Source organism: Schistocerca americana, chromosome 2 (assembly GCF_021461395.2).
Source record: "Schistocerca americana isolate TAMUIC-IGC-003095 chromosome 2, iqSchAmer2.1, whole genome shotgun sequence".
NCBI classification, from domain to species: Eukaryota; Metazoa; Arthropoda; class Insecta; order Orthoptera; family Acrididae; genus Schistocerca; species Schistocerca americana.
In genome coordinates this window covers 968,310,858-968,322,944 of record NC_060120.1, presented here as the reverse complement: position 1 = coordinate 968,322,944, position 12,087 = coordinate 968,310,858, and the positions used below count along the sequence as shown (strand labels likewise).

The following is a 12,087-nucleotide window of genomic DNA, read 5'->3' as shown; positions in this document are numbered from 1 at the left end:
GCTCAGTGGTATCATTGGATCAACATGTGAACACAAAGTGAGTGATTGCTGCAGACCCTAATGCCCAACTTGTTCCCACCATTCAGGTGTGTTTCAAAACACTTGTACTGCACCAGCATGATATCTGCCATAGATCACAGCTTATCTGTGTTACAGAGTGGGCAACCCTGAGATCTCTATGTTCTGTGATGAGGCTTGGATGTCCACATCTTGTCACCTAATCATGGTTTCACTGTTCTTCAACCACTTTCCATAGATTCTCACAACAGTAGCATGTGAACAACCAACTAGCTTTGCTCTCTGAGATGCATGTTCTCAGATGCTGGATCACAACAATCTGTCCTTTATCAAAGTTCCTTATGTCAATGAATGATTCTCCTTTCATCTCTGCTGCACTCACAAACTTCCCATACTGTGTTCTGTGTCAACAATGTCACCAGTTGGCATTCAGTCTTGTGGAGGACAGTGGTCGCAATGTTTTGGCTCATCAGCATATGAACCAAGGTCAGACTTCCATCACATTATGACAGTTTGGAAGGAATCCGTTTCTGTGAACTTTAATTCTGTACAGTATTCACATTATTTTTCTATGTTTTTTGTTTTTTTTTCTGCACTACCTTATAAGTGGTAAAACAAATTTCAGTTGCCAGGACTCAAATTGGCAAACTCGGTGTTAAGATGTTTAACAGTGTCAACTGCAGAGGTCGGTGTTGCAGCTTCTGTTGAGTGAGTATGCACACACAACGTACAGGAACTGTTAGGGGCATCAAAATTCATTATCATTGAAAAACATTTATCAAAAAACATTACTTCATAACCCGTTTCACTCAGTTACCCTTATCGGATGACTTAAAAAGCATTTTACCCCAAAAAAATTCTGATACACAACCTCTGAGAAAAAGAGCTGGTACATTACATCTGAAGCAATCTTCATACATCGCTCTTCTTTCAGAAAATGTGTGTGAGTACAGAAACAGGAATAAAATGAGATAGTGTAACTCTCTAACAGGGAATATTGAGAACTTTTCTTGAGCAACAGGTTATCAGCCCATTTTGAATACTTTAAGTGGGCATGTTTCTTTTCTTCATTTGGGGTTAAATGCACGAACTTTCAAGCATAAGGATGTAAGCGTACTGTGTTCAACTGTGGAAAGTGGATTTACATCCTTCTTCCCAAAGCAGTGTGCACTGAAGTATTTAGGCAACCATTCTTCCTGCATGCCACATGCAAATGGAATGGGGAAAGAAGCCCTAATAAATTGTAGAATGGAAAATTTCTTCTTTTATGCACTTCACAATGGTTTGTAGAGCATGACTGTAGCTGTAGAAGACAGTAATTCATGATTTATTATGTCTCTGATCTTTTTTGTTTGCTGGTATATTACTTCTAATATTGAATGCAGTTTCTTACAGTTTCTTGCAGATATATCACATAGGACCCATTCAATATACTGGTTATGCTATGCTATGAAGTCATAATACAAACAATAATCATTGAGATTCTGAGCAAAATATACTCAAAACACATCAAATGGAAACATTCTTCATGTATAAGGTTGCTGATGGATAAAATACTTTTGACAAATCTCAGTCTTGCATGGGGAATGTTCTGATACTTTTATGAACACAATTTATCAAACAATATCCCGCATTTGACATCATAAGGCCCACTGATTTTGTTTAGGAAACCAATGAACTGGATTGCTAACAAGAACCTAAAATACATGATTTATTTTATGATTGTGCCAAAATGCTGCTGAGAAAGAGTCTTTTATTCTGCAGCAGGATTTAAATTTTAACAAAAATTCCTGACTCATTACAACTATATACTAGACTACAACTCAAATTTGGACCTTTGCCTTTCTTACACAGTGCTCTTATCAGCTGAACTACACTTCACAGCATTTCACAGCTCATTCCAAGCATAATTTTCACAGCATTTCTTTCCTACTTTCCAAACTCTATGGATGTGTGTCTATTACATTGTGTAGCTAACAGCCCTGAAAGAAAAAATGCAACACTGGGTGTCTTAGACACAGCTCACAGGGTGCTTCTAGCAGGAGGAATAAAGTAATGGCAGGTGAAAGCCCTGGTCTTAGCTGTGAAGTTTGTCTGCAAAGCTCAGCTGATAAGACAACTTTGCATTTGTAGTACTAGCTCAGCACAATCTAAATCTGTAAGGAGATTTAAAATGTTGCCAAAACCGTGAAATTTTGCTGTGTACTAATATATCTTCATCTGTGTTATATCTTCTTACAGTGAATGTCTACAGAGGCAATCTCATAACTGTCTTATACACTTCTGTCAGCCCCTCTCTCTCTCTCTCTCTCTCTCTCTCTCTCTCTCTCTCTCTCTCTCTCTCCCTCTCCCTCTCCCTCTCCCTCTCCCTCTCCCTCTCCCTCTCCCTCTCCCTCACTCACTACTCACTCACTCCCCCCCCCCTCCCCTGCCACCCCCCCCCTTCATATTGCATTATGTGGTAGTGCACTGGGTCATTCTGCTTCCACACTAGGTGTTGACACTAATATCCAATCATTTTTAAGTTCTGCAGTTCTCACAGATATACAGATCAATATCAGGAAACTGAATTTGTAGCGATGCTTTTGGGGGTCACTGGTGAGGTATGACAGTTTAGTAATTTCTCATTATTGTGCTTAACAAAACTTTCTCACACTTCATTTACCATCTGTACCACAGACAGAAACCTGGAGGTCACAAAGTTGCATTCTCTTTTTGTTTAAATATGTAACTGCTTGATTGTGATAGCAGGAATGTAAGTCACATGCACTCAGCAACCATTTGATGACACAGATCCTATGTGCACATGAACATTTAAGCATCATCCAAGAAGTAAATACAAAGTTATAAGCATTTTTATCACTATAAATACAAGGGAAACCAGTGTGTTATGGACTCATGGTAAAGCATAACCCTTCCCCATATGGTTGCAGCATGTCCTGAGTAAAAAGAGGGTCCCAGTATCAGACGCCCAATCGGTATATCTTTCTTAAATAGTCCTTTCATCATCACAGATATAACAACATAGCATTCATCCGAATGTTCTGATGGTAGCTTGAGAGCACAACTGTAGTCGTACACAGGATTTTGCTCATCCTGAATTACAGGTGACTTTTTTGTTTTGATCTTCTCATCACCACAGAAGCAAGTGATTTTAACAAAAGTATTCCATTTCACTGAAACAAAATTCAAGCAAAGTAGTAATATTAGACCAAGTTTCAATTAATATGGTAAATGACACAAAACATTTACAGGTAATTTACATAAACACAATACTGGAGAATAGTTACCTGGAACATGGAAAATATAAAATTATAAATTCATGAATTATTTTATTCTTATTTTAAAAGTAACATAAAGTCTAACTTTATTTTTGTTTGGTTCTATCATCTCCTATTTTCCAGATACACCATCTGGTGATAGTCAGCCACTTGGTAAGTAGTTTTAACGCAGTTGCTCAGAATAGTGTTCACCGTCAGGACTTGGACAACAAAGTGAGAGAGAAGAAAGCACATAGCATCTATTCACAAGATTATACATCAATGCCCCAAGTTAAATGAATATATAAAGCCCATGTTCAGCTTTTTGGGAAGAGATGATAGGGTTCAGCATACCATTTCACCTATTACATAGTCATCAGTCTTTTAACTGGTCCAACTGAGTAATATATTTCTCTCTATGTTAAATTTCTCTTTATATTAGAGTACCTGTTACATCAAGCATCCTTAACCATTTGTTCTGCATTTTGCTTACTTAACTTCAACAAACAAATCAACAGTTGACAACTAACAAAAGAAAAGGTCAAAAAGACATGAGAACTTCAAGGGTTTCTTCCTCTGGCAAGAGGGATGAGCTGTTGGAAGGAAGAGGACTGTTAAAAGCTCAGGTATTTAGTGTCTACAACAAGGAACACTGCTGACATTTAATATCATATTGGTTTCTGCAAGAGATTTCATTGGATTAGAATGGAGACAAACTTATCTATGAAATGTACATATTGCATCACAATGTTATTTTACTACATTTTAGTGGCTCAGAGTAATCTGTCCTGAACAGTTTTTTTATCCCACAAATTGCAGCATGTCTTGGATTTCTAAACAATTGCTTTTCTTGTGGAGCATTAAGCTTATATATGACTCTGAAGCATCACCACTTATGTGCATATGGCAGAATGCATTTTCTATTAACTTTTTCAGCTTTCATTAAAAATGAAACGTTAAATTTCAAAATGATGCAAGCAAGATATTTCTCAAAAATGTCCCTGTATAAGGAAGTGATGACTGCAAAGTCTTGCACCTAGAAGAATAAGAATACTCCTGATTTACAAGTTTTTTCCAGTGTTGTTGACATTAATGTATTTTCAGGTGCTAAGCTGGATTATAAAAACAGAATGGCTCTGAGCGCTATGGGACTTAACATCTGAGGTCATCAGTCCCCTAGAACTTAGAACTACTTAAACCTAACTAACCTAAGGACACCACACACTTCCATGCCCGAGGCAGAATTCGAACCTGCGACCGTACCGGTCGTGCGGTTCCAGACTGAAGTGCCTAGAAACGCTCAGCCACACTGGCCGGCCTGGATTATAGATTCCATTTTTATGCACATTATATTGATGATTGCTTACAATGGAACATTCCCAGGTGTAAATAAACAATCTTCATGGAACTTGATGGGAATATAGAGGAGTCAAATTATGCAATATTTTGCCCAATTTCACTGTTAAGTGGTAAAACACACCCTAAAAGGTAATTTGGCATATTAAGTTTAGAGGCAATACAGTGGAACTTCGATTTTACATTCTCTCATTTTAAATTTTTTGTATTTCTCCACCATAAATTTGTAGCCCCTGTGAAAAATCCATAAGATAAATGCTAAAAATGCCCCGATTTTACATTTCTTCCTAGTAAGATTTACCTCAATTCTAAGTTCTTAGTTGACGTCTCCCTTGACTTTGTCCCATTTTCTTCCTATTGACATTCAATATGACTAAATGAGTTATTATGTGACACAAAAGATAGATGTTTTCACCATGGATGATGGTGGAGTTAAGGGAGTATTTTAGGCCATTGTGGAGAGGGAAGATGTGAGAGAGAAAATGCTGACATAGTCCACAATCAATGTTCCAACCACAACTTCCAATATGTAGCTTAATGTGCAATTATGATACAGCTACTGCCAGGTTGCAGTGGTAATTGAAAAACAAGACAGTCAGTGCGAAGTGTTCCAGACTGAGCCAATACTTGGTGAAGGGGGTCAGCCACCACCTCCTCTTGTGCCACTTATAACTACGTCTCATCTTTTTGCACGTATTTCCAATGCACTGTATTCAGCAACAATACCAACTGTCAAAATTTTTAATTCAAACACTAAGTCTCAAGGAATATGTTTGGTCATAATTGAGGAATAGTCGCCCATTTCTGGCTAATGAACTCTTATTGACTGGCAATCTTGTTAAATCAGCAAATAGCCAGCACAGCCACCACATCACACTAACATACGTAAAATGAGCTTGTATGTGTGGAGAGTGGGAATGTCTCTTCAACAATAAGTGCATATAGGGGTGAAAGCATGTTGTGAAGTGCTGACAATATACTTTTCATGCAAATGGTGTGCCTTTGATGTGATAGGTAACGTTAGTGACCAGTCTGGAGTAGATGGTGGTAGGAGGATGTATGGGACAGGTCTTGCATCTAGGTCTATTACAGGGTTATGAGCCATGAGGTAAGGGTTGGGAGCAGGGGTTGTGTAAAGATGGATGAGTATACTGTGTAGGTTCAGTGGACGGCGGTATGCCATGGTAGGAGGGGTGGGCAGGATAGTGGGTAAGACATTTCTCATTTCAGGACATGACAAGAGGTAATCAAAACCCTGGCAGAGAATTTAATTCAGTTGCTCCAGTCCCGGATGGTACTGAGTTACGAGGGGAATGCTCCTCTGTGGCCGGACTGTGGGACTTTGGGAGGTGGTGGGAGACTGGAAAGATAAGGCACGGGAGATTTGTTTTTGTACAAGGATGGGAGGATAATTACGGTCAGCAAAGGCTTCAGTGAGACCCTCAGTATATTTAGAGAGGGACTGCTCGTCACTGCAGATGTGATGACCACGGCTAGCTAGGCTGTACGGAAGGGACTTCTTGGTATGAAACGGGTGGCAGCTGTCGACTTGGGAGGTACTGCTGGTGATTAGTAGGTTTGATATGGATGGAGGTACTGATGTAGCCATCTCTGAGGTGGAGGTCAACATCTAGGAAGGTGGCTTGTTGGGTTGAGTAGGACCAGGTGAAGCAAATGGGGGAGAAGTTGTTGAGGTCCTGGAGGAATGTGAATAAGGTGTCCTCACCTTCAATCCAGATAGCAAAGATGTCATCAATGAATCTGAACCAGGTGAGGGGTTTAGGATTCTGGGTTTTTATGAAGGATTCCTCTAGATGGCCCATGATTAGGTTAGCATAGGATGGTGCCATGGGGGTGCCCATAGCCGTACCATGGATTTGTTTGTAGGTAATGCCTTCAAAGGAGAAATAATTGTGGGTGAGGATATAGTTGGTCATGGAGGCTAGGAAGGAGGTTGTTGGTTTGTAATTCATAGGGCATCTGGAAAGGTAGCACTCGATAGCAGTAAGGCCATGGGCATTAGGAATGTTAGTGTACAGGGAGGTGGCATCAATAGTGGCGAGCAGGGCACCGTGCGGTAAACGGTAAGGAACTGTGGAGAGTCAGTTGAGGAAATGGTTGGTATCTTTTATATACGAGAATAGGTTCTGGGTAATAGGTTGAAGGCAGAGATTCTCTCAGTGGGGGCACAGTAACCGGCCACAATGGGGCATCCTGTGTGGTTGGGTTTATGGACTTTAGGAAGCATGTAGAAGGTGGGTGTGCAGGGAGTGGTAGGGGTAAGTAGAGAGATGGACTCTGGGGAGAGGTTCTGGGATGGGCCTAAAGATTTGGATAGTGACTGGAGATCTAGCTGGATTGCTGGAATGGGATCAATGTGGCATGGTTTGTAGGTGGATGTATCTGATAGCTGACAGAGTCCTTCTGCCACGTAATCCTTGCGGTTCAAAACAACGGTGGTGGAGCCTTTGTCTGCAGGTAGGATTATAAGATCGTGATCAGTTTTTAGATGGTGGACTGTGGTTCTTTCTGCGGGTGTAAGGTTAGTATGCATGTTGAGGGATTTGGGGAATGATGGTGAGGCAAGGTTCGAGGATAAGAAATTCTGGAACGGTAACAAGGGGTGGTTTGGAGGCAGTGGGGGTGGATCACGGTTGGATGGAGGAGGAACTGAGTTAGGCAAGGTTCAATGTTGGTCTTTTGTTGAGTCTGATTGGTCGGGTTGGTGGCAAAAAAGTGTTTCCACTGTAGGGACCGGGAGAAGAAGAGAAGGTCTTTAACTGGTTCCGCATGGTTGAATTTGGGACTGGGGCAAAAGGTGTGGCCTTTGGAAAGCCATGAAATAAATGGCCTAGTTTCAGCAACAAAAATTGTGTTTTAGTGTCTCACTATGATGTAGCCAGACTAATGGTGAAGACAGGGGGATAGGAAAAAATGAAGAAAAAAAACATACAGTTTTCACACACCGGACTATCTATTAACAGACCTCTATTTTCCTTTTAAAACATATAGATCACTTTCACCAGTATCTAAAGTTTCTGTAGCAGTTCTGACATTCCATAACAAGATGAAAAGTTAGCTTGATTGTTTCCATCTTTATATGCTCTCATATCCATCAATTTAACACACAGCAGGTGATATTTTGATTATTTTGATTGGTTGTACTCCACATAGTATGTTTTCTGGTGGCTATAAGAATTAATCATCACAAGTCTTCTAATCATTCTTCACCCTCTCTCAGAATAGGTGATCTTTTTAATAAATGATCATAAGTTAAATCTTACTTCCACAAAGTTTTTGGAAATAAGAATCAGACTGACTTCTACTGTGAGATTGCAACATCAGTACAGAGATGAAATGGTTCAATTTTAGTATTATCTGATAAAAAATTAATTAATAAAAGAAATAGGCTACTAGATGCAAGTCTTATTGAGTGTGACGCCACATTGGGCGACTTGTGCATCAACAATGGGGGTAAAATGACGACGAGGACAGCAAAACACCCAGCCCCTGAAGGGAGAAAATCTCCCACCCCAGCTGGGAATCAAACCAGGGACCCCGTGCGTGGCATTCCAATGCGCTGACCTTTCAGCTAATGGGGTGAACGGTTACTGGATTCAATCATATTAAGTTTAGCCCTTGTGTTCTCAATGATGTTTCCATCAGCCTCTTCACCCTCAAGCACGCTGGCCTATGTATAAAGTGCGCCAACCACAAATAACATTGTCTTCTATCATTCCATTGTTGTTTTAAAATAGCAAACCCATACCCATTCCCTCATTGTTTTAGTTAACACAGTGATAACTTGTGTTGTCATATGTCCAAATGAGCAGGAATCATATAAAATAAACAGCAAGAAAGGTGAGAAAAAATTTATGTTCTGTGCAAGAAAATGCCCCACATTCCAATCGGGCAGCACAATCTCACAGTGAGGCAGTTGTCTACAAGGTAATTAGTAATTGAGTAAGCGTTTGGCTTGGATCTGATGCAACTGCACTGTTTAGTGCTTCAAGTGGGTCATTACTAGGGATAACAACCATATGCGGCAACAGAGTGATACAATGAAAGTTTATTTTATCATTGTTTAATTAAACAGTGATTTAGCTCATATAATGTATGTTTATTTTATTGTTGTTTAATTAAACTACGATGAAACAGTGATTTTGGTCACATAAAGACCACTATTCTTCACACATGTACGAAGCACACCACATGCCCACTCATATTACAAAAATCTGTGTGCCTGCTTGAGGGTTAAGAAGAGCCTTGTCTAGAACAACTGTTACATATCGAAAGTCTCATAATTTATTGCTTGGAAGCTAGAAAGTAAAATAAAGAACCAAAACAAAAAAATTTGCAAATTTATGTTACGAAATCTTTCCTTAGTACAAAGTTGCTCTCCACAGTAACCAACATGAGCTACAGAAACAGATTACACAATTGTTCGTATTAACTAAAGCTTATGGAAGGACTTCTGATTTACAACTATTGAATGGTATGACAGATAGATTATTCCAATACATAATAAAGGATATGGCTTTTCTTATTTAAAAATGCCACACATTCATTAATTCCAGTAAAACTTCCTATCACTCACTGTCTATAGACTAGTTATATCTTACGTTTAGGCTCTCACCTACCATTAAATATCATTACAAGAAAGACTTTACCTGTCGCTTTATTATTTTTTACAATGTGTGATCCTGAAAGGCTTTTTGCTTTCTTCACATGAATTATAAGCTGCTGGTCACTGCTTTGGTATGACATGGAGACCATCACATTTCCAAGGTTCCGTTGTTGCTGGAAAGGAGGACAGCAAATTTGATAATGACACAAACACTACACATACTCAAAATAAACAGCATCAATCTATACATTCATATGAGATTATGAAACTTAAGATTTTGGAAACTTCTCCATATGTTTTCTTTTCTACTAAAATTTCTTCATTTTTTTATTCTATAGTAAAGACACAAAACGTATAAAATGCATATGAGTGTTCCAGAACATTATTTACATTAATGTCAGTAAGTTAAGTGATCCTAGTGAACTTCCTGATGCCAAAGATGCAGTTAATTCCACTAGAAGCTCAGTTAATAAAAAGTTATGGCTAAGTGCAGTTTCAACCACAGTATGTAATGGAAAAACATTTTGAACCAATTCATACATTCCAAGCTACTGTTATCCCTCATTCAAAAGCAGACACTCTTCTCTTTCCAGAAACCTATTTTGAATTACTTGAAACTAATTAATTTCTAATATAACTGGAATTGAAAGTTTGAAGACTCATGATTTTGATTGCCTATTTTGCGTCAATACTTACAAAATTCTGAACTTTGATAATATATTTCTGTTGTTCTATTGTTTTCTGGATTAGGCAATGCCACTTATTAATTACTTAAATCACTAATAAAGATTTTGAATAATATGGATTGATTTCAAGATGGATGCCATTCTCATAAGTAGGGGATTGCAGACAACAGAAGCATTATAAGGTTCCTTATACTTTTATGATTTATTGACATTCAGCATTTACATAAACCAGGTAATAGTACAGTCTTATAGTTCATATAACATAGCAAAGTCTAAAAAAGACAATTTTCAAAACAATTAAACAGTTTCAGAAATAGTCTTACAGTTGACTTTAAATATTCATCTTTATTTGCCATTGACCATATACACCTGTACAACAGAATAGGATGTAATACATAATACAGTTCTCATATATTTAATTGCACACACAGTTACAGACATTTAGCATAATTTTAAGTTTTAACAGATGTTCGCAATCTATACACTAAAAAATCTTTTCATGTTATAAAATGGATTTGCAGTCAAGATCTATCATGCTGAGGGTGATAATTCGTTAAAAAAATTTAGGGAGCTGACTATGGGGGAGTAAGCTGCTTTTACCAATCTATGTCTTGGAGTATCCATTTTAATTTTTGTCCTCATGTTGTGTTGGGGTATATCTCCTCTTATTTGAAATTCGTTTCCATTTAGTTTAATGTATAGTGACATATATGTACAGATTTACAATAGTAAGTATATGAAGGTTTCTAAACACAGATTGACGAAATTTCTTTGACCAGCCCTACACATTTATGACTTTTGTTATTTTCAATACATCACATACATGTGTAGAGTGCCCGCATTCCAGCTGTCACATGAGAAATGAGAGACTGTAACAGTACAAAATAGGCCAATCTTACATATTCTGGAGTAGCTGTATTGTGTGTGCTGTGTACATCATGAGACACTGAAACATCATAGGTATGTTCATTACTTGGTGTGCTCATCGATTAAGCTAAAAAATAGCTGTTTCACTTTCTACCACTAGGTGAAAATATGGCACTGTAAGCAGTGAGAATGTGGTTCAGGTGCAGGAAAACTGGAGGAACGATCAAACATTTAGTAACAGTGGTTCTGGCATGTTTATTAGAATATGGTCACAAACTACAACATTCAATATGGTCTCCTTGCTCAGCAACATCCTGCATCTGTAACACAGCATGGTCAACAGCTGCTCACAACATATCTGGTGTAATCAGACCAATATGTCATTGTGCACACTTCTTCAGATCATGAAGAGTCTGGATACAGCTCTAATAGACACGATCTATCAGATATATCCACAACCAGATTTCCCATGGATTTAGGTCAGGGGATCTGTAAGGCCACACATCTCAAAATTTCCTTGAGATGATGCAGTCATTACTGAAGGTTTCACAAAGCAAATCTTTCACTGGCAGGTGTGTGTGGTGTGCCCCATCTTGCATGAGAATAATGGTGTGGACACAGTTGCATTCCTGCAAAGGACCTCCTTGTGCAATAAATGATCCTCACAAAGCTGGGATCACATATTGCACAAGGAGGTCCTTATAATTTGCAGATGTCACTGTACACCTAACAGGTCCTCCTCGAAGAATGAATGAGCTTGTGAAACCACACCGCAAGTCACATAAGCTGAGTGCAAAGAATATTCCTGCACAATATGTGGCTTACAAGGGTTAGTAGAATCCCATGTTCTGTGTATTCACGGCACCATGCAGACTAAAATGTGCTTCACCTGTCCAAAGAATACTCCCCATCCCCATGTCATCCATTTCCATCCATGCCTTTCTTGGGGCTTCATATGATGCGCATTCTGAATCCTGTGCATCATAAAATCTTTGAATTGGTGGTCAAGGGGGAGATAATTCTCATGGCACTGGCTCCAGAATTTGAAGCATATGCTGCACAGTCAATAAAAGCTATAGCAACTTCATCATCAACTGCCGTGGGAATATGGTTCCTCCCTCTCCCTGCTGCACCATCTAATTCAACTGTTTCTTCAAATTTCTTGGTCATATCCTTTAGTCCATCTATTGGTATAGGGTCTCTTCACAGCTGTTTCTTTTGGTGATATTTCCACAATGCAGTTCTGCTACTGCTCCCATTCTGATAAAACAAC

At 38.8% G+C, this 12,087-nt stretch overlaps 1 protein-coding gene across 2 annotated transcripts in view; it reads right to left on the bottom strand.

The window, feature by feature from the left end:
* Positions 1-2,648: 2,648 nt before the first annotated feature.
* Positions 2,649-12,087, bottom strand: part of LOC124595404 (synaptotagmin-15-like) — a 233,943-nt gene continuing 224,504 nt past the window's right edge. For both annotated transcript variants that reach the window (XM_047134133.1, XM_047134134.1), the window contains exons 8-9: positions 9,305-9,434; positions 2,649-3,194 (exon numbers count right to left, since the gene is read on the bottom strand). In XM_047134133.1, the coding sequence (XP_046990089.1) occupies positions 2,881-3,194; positions 9,305-9,434 (444 nt within the window). In that variant the 3' untranslated portion in view covers positions 2,649-2,880. The remainder of the gene's footprint in view (positions 3,195-9,304; positions 9,435-12,087) is intronic.